The 18,892-nt window shown below is 41.7% G+C and overlaps 2 protein-coding genes across 2 annotated transcripts in view; one reads left to right on the top strand and one right to left on the bottom strand.

The window, feature by feature from the left end:
• Positions 1 to 1,496: 1,496 nt before the first annotated feature.
• LOC310994703 (histone H4) lies at positions 1,497 to 1,808 on the bottom strand (the record flags this gene model as incomplete). Its single annotated transcript, XM_083983487.1, has 1 exon — positions 1,497 to 1,808. One exon carries the CDS (start codon positions 1,806 to 1,808, stop codon positions 1,497 to 1,499), a length of 312 nt encoding a protein of 103 aa, XP_083839613.1.
• A 5,155-nt stretch (positions 1,809 to 6,963) lies between these two features.
• arrdc1b (arrestin domain containing 1b) overlaps positions 6,964 to 18,892 on the top strand; it is a 47,675-nt gene continuing 35,746 nt past the window's right edge. The window contains exon 1 of the mRNA XM_083984148.1: positions 6,964 to 7,125. Within this exon, the coding sequence (XP_083840274.1) occupies positions 7,008 to 7,125 (118 nt within the window). The 5' untranslated portion in view covers positions 6,964 to 7,007. The remainder of the gene's footprint in view (positions 7,126 to 18,892) is intronic.

Genomic DNA, 18,892 nt, shown 5'->3' with positions numbered 1-18,892 from the left:
ACTCAATTTAGATTCTGTGAAGTCAAATATTTTAGATGTGATATCTGGACATCATTTTTTTTAGTTTGAGCAAGGTTATACTTTTTTCAGTGTAACAACTCTTGTAGTTATGTTTAAGGTAAAACTGAGAGTAGTCTACTACCAGATCATCTTTTACTTCACTCAGAGGGTGAAGACCACAGAAGGAAATTTAATTCCAAGCATTAGTTTGCATGAACGACCTTAACATGAAAGTGTATTTCAAGGAGTGAAATTGTGGACTGCTCTACATAATGATTTAAAGGAAGATTAAGAAAAGGTGTAAAAGGTGTACATGGGGTTGAATGTCCTGTATCAAGTTCACAACACCATAGATGAGTGATTTCTGGTGTTCAGATGTTATTTCATTTCTCTAACATGCAAATAATTCATAAAATCATTTTAGCTCCCAAAAAAGTAAGGCAACAGCAATAAAAATTAGAGCAGGTTACCTCTCCTATGTTTCCTAAATCGAATATCATTTAGCTAAAAATAATGGTGTAATCTTTCTTCTGTAATGTCCCTTCCTCCCTACTAGGTGGGTCATTCCTGAATATTAACTGTCAAGTTTCATCTCATACAATGGTTATACATTAAATCACATTTGTGTTAATTCCATTATTTCTTATATAGCCTATATTAAGATACATGGATTAAACATTGTTCTAGTGAGTGCATAGAGTAGGCCAATTCATCATCTTGCAAACTGCTGCTACTATATTTTGTGACATTGTAGTCAGACCTAGGTGTCATACTCTTTGGTTTCAGCCAATATTTTAAGTAGGCCTACTTGCCAATGTTCTGCTTTTCTTCCAGCAGTTACATTTGTAGCCACCTTGGTTTCTGCTCCCATCTCAATCTGTAAAAAATAAAAAATTAAGATATTGTAGAACTAAGACTTTTGGCCTAAATTACCCCTTCATAGTGCCATTCTGATGCTAATGCCGCGAAGCGACAGAGCAAAAACATATAGGCTACGTTCATATTCAAAGGACGAAGCTCAGAGTGTGTGTGGCTCTTAAAAGTGCCTTTATTGTGTTGTTGATGCAACAATCCCACAGGGATAAAGGAAACTATTAGGTGAAAATTGTGGGAAAATGTGTGTAATTTATGGTAAAAAAGAGGTCATGTTCCCTTTACAATGATTATGACACCAATCAGAATATTATCAAATAGGAAATTGATAGCCATTTCTAACTTTGGAGTGATTAATCAATAATAGTGCTAATTAATCAATAACTATGACTAAACGGTCACATTTGGCTATAGGAATGGCTTCAGCACAAATTTCTGTAGCCTATAATGACACTTTCTCGTCATCAGTGGAAACAAGTAGCCTATGTTTATCACAGTAGTGGGAAAATACTTTGTCGCTACATGTAGCAACGGAGAAACTTAACAAAAGGACGAAGCTCTCAGTGAGTGTGTGTGGCTCTTAAAAGAGCCTTTGTTGTGTAGTTGATATTGATGCAACAACTTTAACCTCCGAAGCCGTACAGAGTGCGGCCCTGCCTCTTGAGAGCGTACACCACGTCCATGGCGGTGACCGTCTTCCTCTTGGCGTGCTCGGTGTAGGTGACGGCGTCGCGGATGACGTTCTCCAGGAAGACCTTCAACACCCCGCGGGTCTCCTCGTAGATCAGACCGGAGATACGCTTGACTCCGCCGCGGCGAGCCAGACGGCGGATGGCGGGCTTGGTGATGCCCTGGATGTTATCACGGAGAACTTTACGGTGACGCTTGGCGCCTCCTTTACCGAGTCCCTTTCCTCCTTTTCCTCGACCACTCATCTTGTCAGTTCAGTAGATGTCTACTCAATGCTGCAGGCTCAGCGCGGCTGTCCTTTATACCCACTGTTGAGGGTGGAGCTTGGTGAGCGGCAAGAGGGAGGAGCAGGAAGAGGGAGGGAGGAGGACGTGAGTGGACCAAGGCAGGAGAAAGAAAGAAAGAAAGAAAGAAAGAAAGAAAGAAAGAAAGAAAGAAAGAAAGAAAATTAAGTGCTCATATGTATTTAGTGCCAGAGGGATAAGATCAAACAAAAAGAGCTACTCCACATTCTACAAGAAAAAGATGTGCATGTGGCTTCAACAAAACATTCCTCTCCCCGCATATCGACATAATGGAAAGTTAATCAAATAAGAAAATGAAAAGGCCAATGTCCTCAAAGAACACCTGAAAAATGTCCAGCATGTCCGGATGACCCCACATTCGACCCGAAGTGGAAGGAGATGGTAGGGTGGCGGGTCAGTCTGCCTACTTATCTACCCACAACAACAAATACCAACATCACGATAAGCAAACTCCAACAACACTTCAAAAAAACTCAAAATAAAAGCCCCTGCTGAAAATGGAATTGACAACAAACTAATCAAAGAAGCAGCAATTGATTTCCTTTTCACTATCTGTCTCCATGCTGGCTACTTCCCTAAACCCTGGAAATGATACCAAAACCAAATAAAGATCCCCACCTGGCAATAAATTACAGACCAATCAGCCTCCTGAGTAATCTAGGCAAACTATTTGAGAGAGTGCTAAACAGTTTTCTTAAACGACAGAGGAATCGCAATAAAAGTTGGATCCTCAGTTTCCACTAGATTTAGCGCAGAAGCAGGTGTGCCACAAGGTTCAGCCCTCAGCCCTCTATTGTTTCTTCTCTACATCTGTGATATATTATTACCCACCTAGAGGCAATGGGACAAGTCTCCCAGTTTGCAGATGATCTTTGTTACTGGGCCTCCTCAAAGAACTCAAAATACGCTGCCAAAAAGCTCCAGGCAGGCTGTGCATCAATGAGATAGAAGAATGGGCTAATATGTAGCGAATAAAATTAACCACTAGACACCCACGCAAAAAAGACCAAACAAACCTCAACCTAAAAACTGTATGGCAAAACCCTCCAGGTCACCTCAACAGCAAAATTTCTTGGAGTCACCTTCCAACAAAACATGCAGTGGACAACTCACATTGCCGATAAAGAAATCGAAGCCTTTTATCCTCTTTTTTCCCTCTTTCCTCTTTCCATTATTACCACTTTACATGACCACAATACATCTTAGTTATTTTAGTTTCCTAGATTATTTAAGATAGGACAGTAAAGCCTCTGCACTGTTTTATCATGATGCACTTTATTATTGTGTTCTGTCATCATCATGTCTTTTGATATTATGTTTTATCATCATATCTTACTGTCTTGTAGCTGCTGCTGATAGTCGTCACGATATCTTCCTAAAACTAGCCAGAAGACAAAGAGCAAGAAAAACAAATAAACATTTAAAATACTGAGTGAGCATTGCGAAAAGATTGTGATGGTGTCTTGGTGATTGATTGATTAATTGATCGAATAATTCTCTATTCTCCTTTACACTCCCCACTCCCACGGAGAAACCGGGACTGAAAAGGACGGCTGTCCTGAACGGTCCCTAAGAGCCTAGATCTTCTGCTGCTGCATTTAGTGCAGGCGTGTGTGTATGTGTGTCATAAGTGAGCTATTCGTATGTTCATGTGTGAGTGTTTGGTTGTCTGTGTTTTGTGTTGAGTTACTCGGCCATGGAGGAAGGAAGGGGTATTAGGGGATGGAGAGGGGGCTCTTGGAGGATGAATGACAGGGGGGTGTTGATAATTTGTCTGGCTTCTTGGATGGTGGGCAGGGTTGCCTCCAACGAATGCAAAAAAATGTCTTGCAATGTCTGCACCCCTGCCTACAGTACGAGGATAAGCTCTTGATGCCTCTGAATGTGGCCGAGGTTGCCATCACATACTGTATAGGCCTACGTGCATATTCCTGTCCACTTCCAGTCTATGCGAGCGTAGGGGCGAACAAAACTTCTGCTTTTATACTGACACTGAATTGACTGACAATGAAATCTCACCAGCTCACTCCCTGCTCAAACATAAACACTGCACACCTCAGACACAAACGACCAGACAGCATCATCACACACAGATCACGCTTTTTCAACAGTTTCTACCCGGCTACAGTCAGACTTTTAGCAAACACAAAATAACCCGGGCACATGGCAACACAACGCGCACCCACCTCAGTAGCACTTGGCACTTTACACCTATTTATTCTTACATTTATTTACTTATAGACATAGATCTCTGGCCTTTTTAGAAATTTCATGTCCTTGTCCTTTTTTGTGTTTTTCGCTGTGTCTTGTATGTCTAACCCTGTGTGTTCTCTTTGTTTCTCCACCTGACCTGGAACAACCGTACAAAAATTCCTGTGTATGCACAAATGGCAAATAAAGATTTTGACCTTTGACCTCGACCTTATTAGCTTATTACACCTTTGTCATACAATTGATTGATTGATTGATTGATTGATTGATTGATTGATTGATTGATTGATTGATTGATTGATTGATTGATTGATTGATTGATTGATTCATTGATTGATTGATTGATTCATTCATTCATTCATTCATTCATTCATTCATTCATTCATTCATTCATTGATGGGGCGGCATGGTGACCAAGTTGTCTGTCTCAGCAAGGGGGTTCAATCCCCAGTCTTTGGTCCTTTCTGTGTGTGTGTGTGTGTGTGTGTGTCTGTCTGTGTGTGAGTCTGCATGCTCTCCTTGTCCCTGTTTTTCTCCCTCCCACCCAGAGTTTAAAGGCATGCACCAGGTTGATTGGCAAATCCAGTTTACCAATAGATGTGACTGGTGGATGTGTGATTGTGTGAAGATGTCCGTCTCTCTCTGTCGACCCTGTCCTGCACAGGTAAGTGGTATGACTAGAGGGATAGGTGGACCTGCAACTGTTCCCTGAAACAGATGGGAGTTGCTTCTGGCAATTGTCCACTAGGTGGAGCTACTCACATACCAGTAGTTTTGATCTCACTGCATACCACTATGGCTGTACAATAAAATAAAATAAAAGTGAAAATCACCAGTCAGTAGCACCTGACAGAAGGTGCTTCAGTTTAAGAAGGGGTTCATTAAATGTTGTAGACAGACATAAATGAGATTGTTCAGTGGCAGCATTGATTTCACATCATCGTGATGCTCACAGTAGGTACTTGACATCTGGCGTTGACATCCTATCCTGTTACTTCCTGACATGTGATCCTCTCACTCTGAGCCTCACAGAGTCAAAACGTCTCATATTCAAACTGTTTTAATGGAGGTTTCACAACAGGAGTAAACAAAAAAGGATTCTTTAGACCGGATCAGATGCCATGGCATACCAGATATCCATGGATACAGGCAGTATCTTGGCAACCGTTATGTTTGTCTGTCGTCATGGAAACATCTGTCTCATAGCTTTTACCAAGAATATTCGCAGCCTGGTGAGATGATGACAGAAAGGAGAGAGAGAGAGAGAGAGAGAGAGAGAGAGAGAGAGAGAGAGAGAGAGAGAGAGAGAGAGAGAGAGAGAGAGAGAGAGAGAGAGAGCAAGCTGCTGTCTCTCTGTCTGTTCAGTAAATGCATCGTATTAAAAGATCTACAGTGAAGTCTTAAGTCAGGTCAATATAATCAAACAATCTTCTCTGTGAGCTTTCTGTGCACCGCAGCTAGAACTGCTGTTCAAGCAACTGATGATGCATGCCAAGACAGGAAGTACTTGAGAGACAGGAAGTGCACAAAGAGATGGAAAATGTATTAGCCATATGAAGTAGCTACTGTGAGACATTTTTATGCTAAGTCATACTGTGTTTTCAGTGTTTAAACTTGGCTAAAAATTGTGCAGACTAAAATTAGTCAGACAAACAGTGTAGTAGGATACAGATGTTTCACAATGCACAAAGAAGGAACACAGAGTTGAAAAAAATGAAAGCTATCAGACAGCAGTGCAACACTGACTGACACTGACAGCTGTCGTACTAAATATTTGACGCAACATTTATTTGTGAAGTTTTAATCATTTTTTCAAAACCAATTTCAATGATCTCTGGTGCACAACTTGTTTTTCCAGTACCATACCAAATGGTAATGTGATTATTTATCCACTAAATAAAAAAAACAGGAATTGCTATATTGCCAGTCTACAATTGAATAGCAGAGTTTGTTTAGCATGTGTTCCTCTTTTCAATATGGTTATTCTGGCAATAAATTTAACCAGTTTTATATAATTTCAATTTCCCTTTACATTTTCACCATGCTGGATATGAAGTAGCCTATTACAGGCTAAATATTAAATGACGCACTCTAAGAAGAGGTGTGTAACCCTCAGTCTGACTTGTAAGGATGAACCCAAATATAATACAATTAGCCACCAGCACGGCTGGATTGTCAGATGATGAACCTCTTCACTGACTGGGAATCCCAGAGGATCTGGTTTTACCATAATCAGCGGGTAACATGCTGTGATGTCATCCCTGCAAGTATTTTTATTTTATTTGATTTTTTACATCATTTTTATATGTCACCTTTGTGCTTATATCTGACATATCCAGATTGTTCCTCATGTAATCACTTCAAGTACAGAAAACCTGCACACAGTGTAGCGGGACCTGGGGAAATTATGGCAACAGGTTAACGCAGCCATGGATACCACAGGTATAGTCTCATGGGTGCAGGAAATGCACTGGTGAAGAGTGAGAAGATATACAATGTACAAAATTTCTCACAAATTGTATGATGGACATACCAGTGTATGCTGTTATATGCTGTGTACATTATAGGATAACGATTTTACTTTTAATGACACTTGACCTCTTTGACCTTTATGACTTCATGCCCTGTTTTAGCATGATAATTCTATCACCGGTACTTTTTTATTGTTTTTTCATGATTGATTCCTATATTTTACCAAAATAAATAAATAAATTACTGCAACACTTTGAAAGATTTCCACTCCCTACCCATAAACCACAGTGTTTATGAGATATCCTCCCTCCCATTAACTCTCGATGGGTTTTAGTCAGAGTGACGTCACCGGTCTCCAAGGGGGCTCGCGGCAGTAGGTGAGAGCGCAGCAGCAACGCCTCCTCGCGCTTTCAGAGACGCGGAGCGGCGGAGCAGCGGAGTTAGAGGAGCGGAGCCATGGGAAAGCTTCAAGAATTTGATATCACTTTTACCAACAACAAGGTCGTTTACGGTCCGGGAGAGTCAATAAGCGGGACTGTGAAGATACGAACCAGCAACTCGCTGCAGTACAAAGGTAAAAGCTCTCCTTCAACATTTCCGTCAAGAAGGGAGTTGTTTGGTGCCAGCGCGTCTTTCACCTCCTGGTTCAGTGGCGCGATGTAAATAAACTTTTCTCCTCCTTCACGGTGGACTCGAGAAACATGAGCGGAGTTGTGTGGCCGCGGCGAGGTTTCACGGCTGGTTCAGTGACCGTCACCGTCTGAAAATGTGGTGAGGACATCACGGTTTGGTGCTGCTGCTGCTGCTGCTGCGGCTGTGGGAGTGGGAGTGGACCGAGCGTCTCTCCACGCTCGACATGACACGAGCTGCCGCCGTGGACTCGGTTGTCGCCCGTTTCAGCTCGTTGGCACGGCTCGGTAGTCACGCTGTTTAAAACCCACATCCTGGTGCACATCCTGCTTGTCACAACATGTTGCTTCCATGTATTGTTTTTTGACGAAGCATAACAATTATTTTGGGGATGTTGCTTGAACAGAGAGGCGCCCTTAAAAAGCAGAACAACAGGTGTTAAAGACACTTGGTTGTGTTTTGAAAAGCGATTTCCTTTCTGTCATGTTTCACAGTGTGTAGGGGGAATCCAAGGCTTTCACTGTCAATATCTCAGGCAAACTAGTGGAAACAGGTAATAATGGACGGTGGGTGGGGTGGGGGGTGAAGTGGGTTAGCAAGGTGGGAGAGCAGCTTTTGGAGTTGCCATGGAAGTAGGCCTACACAAAGAATCCATTGTATGTATGTGAACCTGGTGGGGACTCTTCCCTGATAATTCCCAAGTTTAACTGGAGCACTTTTTCAAAGGGAGTCTGGCACAGAGGAATGCTAATTGACAGAGTCTGTAAATAAAGAGGGCAGCTGTGAAGTGCAGGGTTGCTTCTTTTGGTGTGTGTGCTTTAAAGTTAATGTTTCATCATCAGTAATTGACAACAATTGCTCCGCTGCAGTGATATATTCAGTGTGCGGCACCATAGGCCACTGCAGCATCTGAAGGGAATGAACAACACTGTTAAAACAAGAGTTTATTCCATTTGTGCAAAGTAGCACAGAAATAGTAGAAAAAAACACTTTTCTATAGAAATTTTGGACAATTTGAGGTTTTTCTCCAGTTGTTCTGCACTACTTCCACCTGTTTACCTGACACGGTGAGATTAATCTACCACAATGCTGTGGCTGACCTGCAGCAGATGGCCTACAGCAGAGGTCAGAGCTCCTGCTGAGCTCCGTTTCCACTGTAAGATCACATGGTTGTGGCTTGTCTGTAACTGACAGTACTGGGCGTTATTCCCAAATTAACCCCTGTGGCCAGTACAGTAGCTGCTGCTGAAGAGCCAGCAGAAGAGCCAGCAGGAGAGCTGCTTCTTCTTGTCAGGTGAACAGCTCAATAAAAATCTCAGGCTCAGCAGAGAATGTGTGATGTGATGTGCTATTGGTGATTGTTACCTGAGGGTTTGGATCAGTTGCAAGGACATGAACAGTATCTGTTGCATTTACTGCTGGTTGGTGCTTGAGTTTTCATTTTTCCAGTAATATGTAAAAAGTCAGATTTCACACCTGCAACAAAGTGTGAAAAACCACAGTGCCTCCGGTTCACAAACAGCATGAATTCAGCAGTGTTGGCTGGCCTGACATCGGCCTTACAGCCACCACCACCACCACCCACTGCTGTTGAGGTTGGCCCTCCACTTATTATCATCTGTAGGCTACATGCAGTTTAGTACCTGCAAAGAATATTGAAGGTTTCAAACAGTATATATTTTGGGAGGTGTTTGTTTTTACCAGCCTCTAAGTGAAGAGACCTGAGCTTCAGCTGGGGCGTTAATGTACTGTGAATGCGGAGGATGCATTATGTGTCCAGTGACAGACAGACCTTTTAACCGTGGCTGTTGATGATGCCATTAATCAGATGGCTTAAATCATGCCGCAGTATGTGTAATGTGAAAATGTGTGTGTGTGTGTGCACTGTGCTGAGTTCAAGCGTGAGAATTTCCTGTTTTTGTTTCAGGATAAGAGATAAGACAGGAGTCATCAGTTTGCTAATGCAAAACAGACTTTTACTGTCCTCAGTGTTTAGAGTAGGTTCCACATTTTTTCATTGATTTCATTAGGGATGTCTCATTAAGGCAATGGATGAGTTATGAGGGTAATACATGATGGCACTGCACAAATGATGGGGGTTAACAGAGGACACACTCTACAGGCGTTTTTGTTTGCTTTTATGGATATCAGTGCAAAGTGCAAACAAGAACAATCTTTTATTCTGAGGCAGGTTTTCCATCCTGATCGTGTGATTAAGCAGAGCAGTAAAATCTGGACACCAGGCATTTTGCCTTGAACACACTGTGGTGCTTTAATTAGCTAAAGTTAATCATTAGCATTTCTTCTGGTCCAGTCACATTTCCTCTTCCTTCCAATGCTCATGACAGCTGCTGTTTCCTGCCAGAGCAGCATCCATAAAAGGTCAAATCGCAGGATAGGTGGTAGCTATTCCTTGAAATTTATATCACATATCACACTGCCTGTTACAGTATATGACATCATATGTCAAAGTATATTTGTTTGTGTCAAAACCACTATTATCTTATATGATTTGCAGCTATTCCCTTTCCTCTGGTCTGGTGTTTTAAAGGTGTTCAGATGGCCATTTGTCCTGTTTTTGCGCCTCCTTCCACGAGTTGCCACACAAGTTTACCCGAGTAAGGAAAACAAATTGATTGGCCGTTATCCAGCAGGCGGGATATTCAATGTTTGGGGCGGGACCGAGCTTGGTGTGTGTGTGTTAGCTAACGTAGAGTCGGGACGGAGGAGAGTTTGTGTCGGTGGTGGTGGACGAGTCTCCTCCATCGTACCCCTCGTTTTTCTCAGACGTTTGATTGACGGATGACGGATCCAATATCATTAGCTAATGAATCGTGAGCAACGTGATGCATATTTCGTGCGCCTGCATTATCCAATGCGAAATAAAACTACCCCACTTTCACCCCGGATTTACTTGAAAATAGAATTTTGCACCAAGTTTGCGCTACATCATCTGATAGATGAGTGATTACACTAATTTTAAGACCGATAGTGGGCTCAAAATCAATTTTCTGTTCTGAATACCTTTAAATCTCGCCCATGACTTCATTGTTGAGGATGTGGCGATCTCCTCCTCCTCCTCCTCCTCTTCATCATGTGCATCACTTTTCAGCCATTTCTTTTGGCTCCAAACAAAGCAGCATGAGCTCTCACAGTTTTCCAGACAGTTCACTGGTGCAGGCTTTTCCTTTCTGACAGACTTGGCACAGAAGTTACTTACTGCTTTGCTGGATCCGACTGCTTTAGTTAATTTAGTGCCGCTATAGATCTATGAGGGCACCACTGGTTTGCACAGTTAAGACAAAATACTTACTGTAAAACAGATTGATACGGATGTGCAGAGCAGCTCTACAGGGATGTCTGCATTACATCCAAATTGACTGTTGAGTTTAGTTTTATGTGTTTTTGAGTGTGTGTCTGTTTGCAAGCTGATAAGCCAGCCACAGGCTATCCATTACATAGATTGTGGCACCATATGATCTGCATGTATCCTTGTTTTATTTACATTGCAGTGTGAGTTAGGTGTGTATGGTTACCAAGTAGTATGTTGGAATAAATACAGAAAAGATATTAATAAACAGATGCAGGCTCTCTAGGATACTGAACATTGAAGAAGCCAAATTCTCTGCCTCACTCTATTATTGATGATGGAGACCATTAGACAGCATTTCTATTGATTTAGCTCCTTACAGAGACGGGCGTATAAGTAGAGTCATGAATGCATGAATGAAAGTACACGGATAAGTCTCTCATAAACATTGCTTACACATAATGTTGGACATGGCCTATAGGTCTGTTGAAAGTCTTAACAGTCTTCCCAGGCATGATGTCCTGTCCATGTTGGATAATGGAGCAGCATATGAGTTATGGCCAATGCCAGCGTTGCAATAGCAATACAGGAAGTAGTTTGTCTGCCAAAAAGCAAGGCTATTGTTTTCAACCGTAGCCACAGTGTTGCAGTTGTTTAAAATGTAAAGTGGAAGTTTTCTTAAAGTTTCAGCTCTGTTTCATTTCGCAAAACTTAATGAGCAACTCTGTGAAGACCAACTGGTTAGTCTGTTTGTTGCAGTATGTTATAGTGAAACCAAAAAAACTGACATTAATTGAATGGATGATCTCTGTTTAAGGTCTGGGACTGGGACTGCAGATGGAAAATAGCTCTTGACCTAAATATGACACATTTACAACCATTTTTTGCTATGTTTTTTATTTTTATTTTGCACGAACATATAATTTAACATAGTATGAATAATCATTATGATGGGATGTGCAAAGGGGAGGTATGAAACCCAAAAGGCCTTGTATGAAAACCTCACCCAAAAAGAACATATTCAAAAAACAAATTTGTTACAATTTAGATGAGAAAATAATTAAATAATTAAATAATAATATGCAGAGTCCCATTACAAATAAACAAATAACTGAAGAAAAGAACACAACAATAATCAGTCAGTTATGGGAGTTGGAGGTGTGCAGCTGTAGAAGCTCACTGTGGCTGCAGGTTATTGTTTCATCACTCACTGACTGACATATTTGAAAGTGACAACACAAAACAAAAAAAAAAACATTACAATTGTTTTGTCAATGCATATTTGATGAATGATCACAGTTGGTGTCAACGTCAATGCGTTTCCTGTGGCTGTTTCACAGGAAAAAAAACGCCCCTTTTTGCCATTTGAACGCTTTTGATGTGAAACAGCAATAGGAAATGTTTGTACCCAAAACAACTTAAGAGGAGTCAACAGTGAGCTATTGACACTGATATGATTACGATACAAGAGGTAAACATACAGTTACATGCAGCATTATTTCCTTTAACCCTCGTGTCCCAAAGTCTCAGACTTTTGAACCCCACTGTGGAGAGATGCATATGCAAAATGAAAATACGCTCATTAGTTGGTGCAGAAAAAGTGCAAAAGTGTCCAAAACAGATGATAGATGACATATAAGTGTCAGTTTTGTTTTATAACTCAACAGTTAAAGGACTAAACTAGCTTTTCTCTTCTGCTCTAACAGAAACCAGACTCAGTGAGGGACAGGGGATCCCTCTGTGTTAATAGTGATGAGTTATAGATTTGAAGTAAAGGGCGTAGCCAGCCTGTCTGTTCTGTTTAGCCTCCTCTTGTTTCTTGGTCAGCCTCCTGGCTCTTAGAACAATGATACAGGAGATGTTGTTGCATTGACCCGGTCTATGAGCTGGTGTGGACATTTCAACTCATATGGGACATACCAGCTGTTTACTTCAGGCTCCAATACTCTCACAAAGTAAGGTGTAAAGCCCTGTGACTGTTTCGCTACTGAGAGGCAGGAGGAGGAGCAGCAAATGAAACAGGAAATTAGTCACTTGAAGTGAAAATCCATTTGACATGTTTCCTGACTGTACTCTCATTTATCTTTTTCTGTGTGAGAAAGTTGACTCCAAAACAGTGTAAATGAGACATCTGGACGTGTACGTTGTTCTTTTGTACCTCAGATAACAACAGTGGAGCTCACCTTAGTTTACAGAAACGCAGGACACATTCACTGTAACCCAATCATGATCTGTGGTAATACAAACCACTAGCTTTATGTAAACAAGACAAGACATCCCCTCAGGTCCTCGTGAAGTCGGCCACAGTTGCGTGTCTACACACACATTTAGTCCTTTTGTAGTGTGCTGTTTTTATCTTGTATTTAAGACGTGTGGTTTGTGAATCACATGGTGAAAATCTTTTCCTGTTTTTGTGCATAATCGACAAATGACTAACCAATCCTGTTACATATGGTTTTAGTCTTAATGTCACTTTGGGTTTTTTCTCTTCCACATCTGTGGGTTTTACAACCATGTTTGTTTTATACAGGACAAGTCCTCGCTAGCCCTCAGCAAGGGGTTCAGCAAAGAATTTATTAAGTGTGTAACTGATAAGAGAGGTGTGTCAACAGTAATCATTGGGTTTGTGTTACAAAGCTGTTTGTAAGTCCAAAAGGCTGCTGTATAAAGCATATAGGTAGAAAATAAAAATTTTCTTTCTTAAAGCAGAAGTAAGCGATAGTTTTGTGTTAATATAAGTCTTAAATAGTTATATCTTCTGACAGCAATCACTTACATAGAGTGTTTGGACCGAAACACGGGTCTGTCAGTCACTCTGCTCTGAGCCGAGGAGAAAACTTTTCTTGTATCCTACAATTTTTATCCAATGAGGAGAGAGAACAGCATGAAGGGCTGTGTGTGCAGCCAAGGGATGTGTGTGAATGTGGTGACGTAGGGACGAGGACCAATAGATCCATGACGAGGGCGGGGGCTGCTAACTCCGTCGGCTGACAAGAAGTTATGGTGCGTTCAAGGCAGCCTGTAACTCGTGTTTTTCCGACCTGTGAAGTCGTACCAGTTCGATCTGGTACGAGTTCACGGGTCGGAAGTTACGAGTGGCCGTTATAGTGACTTTCACAGGTAAAACAGGTTGGAGAAACACGAGTTGCGGGTTGCCTGGAACGCTACAAAGTCGTAAGTCGTGACTTGAAGCTGTAACTTACGGTTTCAAAAGCCTGCCTGGAATGCAGCATTAGCCAAAACGACCAGATCGCTTACTTCTGCTTTAATATTATTGCTTTGGTTAAGTTGATCAGGTGATAAATATAGATTATATTAACAGAAGTGAATATCTGACTATAAGATAGAAAATGGTGTTTGATAAACCTTTGATAAGTAGAAGTGAAAGTTGTATAGTGGTTATATGTGACAACATAGTGTATGTTCATATACAGTCTTATCTTAGAACTTGGATCCACTATTAAATGTAGGCTACTTGAAGGTATGTTTGTGCTGCTAAGTGATTTGCCTCTCCCACTCGCTACAGCACCGACGGTGCACAACATCAACAAACGTCAGCTTGGAAACAGAATCTGCTAACGTCAAAGACAACACAGCTTATCATGAAGCCTGTCTAGTCAAACGAAATTTGGAAGAAAACATCAGCTGATAACTACAGAGCTATGTTATGTTTCAGGAATAATTTCAAAACGTGTAACGTCTGTCAAACTGTTGTCCAACCTATGTGTCCATAAAAGTTGAACAGTTCCATGGTACCGTTCCTCTGTGACAGCATGCGTCGGTCTTCCAGTGGATAAGTCCATGACACCACTGCCTGTAGACATTTCTTACATACATTATTTGCTGTGGATCTCTCATCTGCAGTCCTACTTAATTCAGTTCAATATTCTACATGGTGTTGGCAGCAGCAGGGTAGATTGCCATGGTTTACTTATCAGAAGTGCTATTCAGCCTGAGGAGGGGGAAACAGCCATATAATGTCCTCTGTGGTTTCTGTGTGCATGGAGTTGGAGAGGCAATGAGAGAGATTATGTTGAAGGACTCAGGGATGTTACTCAAGAGAGAAGTATTCTGTTATCAACCAGATTCACCTTGGTTACTGTCCTCCAACACTGTTCAGCTAAAAGCATACATTGTGCATACAGTATGAAGAGAGAGTAGATAGACCGAAGCAGAAAGATACGGCCAAGAGTCGCTGTGTGATTTTTAGAAGGTGCTTACAGTTACAGGCCTGATTAAATCTGTAATAGCGATTTTACTCATCACTGTTTTGAATCCATCTGATCTCCTTGAGGGAAACAATAGTGTTTATTGAGCACGACATTGAGGTGAAATAGATACAGAATAAATCAATGAATCCAGCGTATGAGTGTCTCTCCTCTCTGGCTTGTGAACACACACACACACACCTGCAGGCTGAGTGTTTTCCTGTGTGACCGTCTAGACCTAAGGGAATGAGTAAATCATGACATCACTGCCCCAAGTGTCACCGATAAGAGATCTGTCTGAAAACCAACCGACCAATCCAGGCCTCCAGATTCCTACACCTCAGCCCTTCAGTGTTTTAGATGAAACTACTGTACTGCTCCTGTTGCTTCTACTGCTACACCGGTCCTACCACTAATACTGCAGCTAAATAATAAAGATTTAAAAGGCAGAGTGGCACAAAACAAGCAAATACAGATTTTTCAGCTTCCCCTCGTCTTGATAGGCACCATTATGTTTCACCAGTCCACTGTTTATTCGTGTAAAATTTCTCATTTCGACTTTACTCATACTCGTGGTTTGTTTTGTCCTCCGAGACCTGCCTCTTAGAAGAACCGACTGCGTAAATGATCTAAAACTTGAAGAAGAAAGGTTTTTTAATTACTTTTTTTCTTCTTCTTCTTTGTCCTGAAATGAAGAGCATGAACAGTGACTCAGAGGAACACCATTCACTCTGCCGCCCTTCAGTGTGGGTGGGCAGCATTGATCCACACGTACACCATCAGTCAGCGTGCATGCAGCGCCCATAGAATTGGTATCGTCAGCTGGAAGTCTTTGCGCCAGCTGCTGCCTCTCCCCTTGGACTTAGTCATGTTAATAATAACTATGCTTTGACCTGCATAACCAGCACCCTGTCTAACCCCACGGCTGGTTATTTAGGTCTGTCATAAGAGGATTCTGTCTCATTCACCCTGATAAGCATAGACACGCCCCCCCGATGGCCCCCACACCCCCACTGTAGAGTGAGCGCTGTCCCACTTCCTTATGCCGTAAAATAAGAGAAAGAGCAAAATCAGTTAGCAAAGAGGATGTCAATCTCCTGTGATAATGGAGCACAACGTCAGAAAGAGGAAACTAAAGATAGAAAACTTCAGATGGGAGATAACAAGTTGCTTTATGGCTGACTGGTATGTTGTTGGGATGGGTGAAATGTTACGTGATGTGGTGATCCAGGCTCACGTGGCAGTGTGAAAGCAGCTCCTTTTGCTTGAAGCTGGACACAGACAATTACCAGCAGCTCTGAAGAAGCCTTTTCCCTCGGTTTGAGTTACATTTACTGTGTGGTTTGGTCTCAGGGTTCTCGTTTACATCAGCATGAGGCAGCTGTTTTTCACAAGCAAGCAATGAAAATCTACTGTTATCAGCAAGTTGTGACCCAAAAGGCCAAAAACATTAATTATTGCAGATTTATCTTTTTGTGGAATCAAGCTAATCCCTCTGAGATAAAAGACTTTCTGTTTCTTATGTGTGAAGCAAGAAACCACAATGAATAACTCGCTTAAGGACACAGATTATGTCTGTTTATAGCCTCTGAACCTCTGTGTGTGTGTATTAGTGTGTGTGTGTGTGTGTGTGTGTTTCGTCCATCTTTTGTGGTGCCACAAGAGGTTTCAAACCTCATTCCATCTTTTCCTACGTGCTCTGAATCCCCCATAGACTTCTCCTTTCTCAACTATATTTTTAGATAAGACTTGTCGCTTCCATTTTATATAATAGTGTATGTTATAAAGAAACATTTATCTTACCCTGTGGTGGGGAAAACCGATACAATATACTGTTTGTTCTAGTTGTTTATTAATATTAATGAAAGTCAAATGGTAGAAAATTGATAAACAATCACATTTTTGATTAAATGATTAATTGTAATTCATCAAGATGTAATATTACTTAAAAGCCTATGTTTATTTGTTTTTGGATAGTTGGCCAAGCGAAACAGGTAATGTAATGTTTATTAGATCAAGGTATGAATTGGTTTATAAAAAAAACGTATGAGCTATTCAGTGATTATGAAAAAATCTTTAGATGCTCACCATTTGATCAGTGTCACATTCATTTCAGGGAATTAGATACTTGAGCAAATATACATTCTTCTCTTTTCTTTCACAGCTGCTGCCTCCATTGTATGTCAAGTCTCTGAGTCGCTAAAGATAAACACGATGCAGGCGGTTGGCATGTGTCTGTGCAGGGTTCTTAGTTGTGAGAACTTGTGTTTTTGAAGGACTGTATGTGTTTATTCTTTCTTGTGAGTCTGTGACAGGGGGGGTTTCAGGTTTGTTGTGCCGAGATGGTTTTCCAGGAGCCTCGGGCTATTGGCAGCCGTTATTGTTGAACTTTCTTCACCTCCAAAGGAAAGGTCAGTTCGAAACACTTGAGAAATGTGTCAGTCTGTAACGTCTTGTTATCTAACACGGCTTCATGTACCATCTCCAAAAGCAGATAAGCTGAGAAAAATGGAGCATGACTCCCAAAGATCCACTCATCACACTTCCTTCGGATGGTCCTGATGAGTCAGATATCACTGTTTATTTCCACACCAGCTGCAGATACTGAAACGGGATGATTGTAGCGGCTCGAACCGAAGGAGTCAGCTGTGATTTAATGAGCGTTACATTCAGAGGGAGTGACACGGGTCTGAAGGTCATTGGTAGGCGTCAGCTGATTCTAAATGACTAATCAAACAAAGACAACGACTTTCGGCCTGGAGTTGACCATGGCTGTGTCCGATCTCCAAAGTCACCACTCAATACATAATCTACCATATAGAGTTACCCATTTGTACTGCTGTCCAAATGTAGAGTGATTATTGTTATTGTGAATTTATAGTGTCCCACAGTGCACCATGAGAAGCAATATGCCACCATGCATTACACTCAAAGAGAAAGACAGAGAAGTGGTGTCCAGAAATGTCCACTGCACTGAAGAGCTCATTTTATTGTCCTCTACTGGATAGTGAGGAGGGAGAAGTAAATGGATGTGAATTTGAACACAACCCATATCTACATGTAAGGTACCTGAATGCAAAACAGTACACGTCAGTTTTAGTGACCCCATGTGAAACCATCTGATTCAACAGATTATTATAGTAAATTAACTTTGATCTATTCTTTAAAACAAGCAGATCTCCTGGCCTCAGCTGGCATCATTGTGTAACAACAGTATCTAGTTTTGGCTCACCCTTTCTTGAGTATCTTGATTTTATTGATGTTTTTTTCAAAGATGTAACTTGATTCAAGCACAGAAACAAGCTGCTTTGCATCTGAAATTAGTAAAATGAGATCAGGTCAACAGAGGACACTGCTGATTGCCACGAGGGAGAAGCTGATGCTTAAATGTAGGGCTCTCCTTTTTTTTTTTTTGAGCTTGGGGCGGGGGGTTTTGGTTTGGTCCTCAATCGGACCATGGGGTTGGGGCTTGGGTGGGTGATGGTGGACGTTGAAACCTTATATGGTGTTGTTTGGGTGTGTTGCAGCTGTGCTGTGCAGTACTGTCCACCTTAAAAGAAAAAAAAATGTGATCACAAAAAAATGTCGGTCTCTGCTGCAGGGATAACCTCAAAAATGATGGAGGCAAGTGGAGAGGCAGTGTTCACATGTCTTAATTTGCAAGGCTCATACAGATGTCAAGAAAATGAAATTATCTGAATAATGAAAGGATTAATTCCCATACTGCTTCATGTTAGGATAAACCATGCAGTCGTTCATTTAGCTGCTAAATATATGAGCATCGTCGATGTGTTTGAACACGGAGTCTGTCTGGATTGGAGCCTCATGCAGTAAAATGTGGAAAATTCAAAGCATCATGGGTAATGTTGGAGTGAGTGTGCAGATTGAGGCCTAGTCCACACGAGCCCGGGTTTTTTGAAACCGTGAACATATGTTCCCGGTTGTATGTCCTGTCCACACGCAACCGTGCTTTTGGAAACCTGAAACCGTGGTTTTTTGAAACCGGAGTCCAGGGTGGGGTTTTCGGCCGGGGTTGGTTTCACCGGGTGCGTGTGGACACTGCAACCGTGATTGTTTTTCTCGTTTACGTCATAGCTGCACACGTGCTGATGTAAACACTGCCAGCCCGCAGAGGTTGTTTGCAGCGGTTTGCAGAAGTTGACGTGAGCTCGCAAAAATGGAGGTGACAAGTG

The sequence above is a fragment of the Trachurus trachurus genome, assembly GCF_905171665.1.
Source record: "Trachurus trachurus genome assembly, chromosome: 12".
NCBI lineage: Eukaryota > Metazoa > Chordata > Actinopteri > Carangiformes > Carangidae > Trachurus > Trachurus trachurus.
Note: the sequence above shows the minus strand (reverse complement) of the source record. Positions and strands in the feature narration are given on the sequence as shown.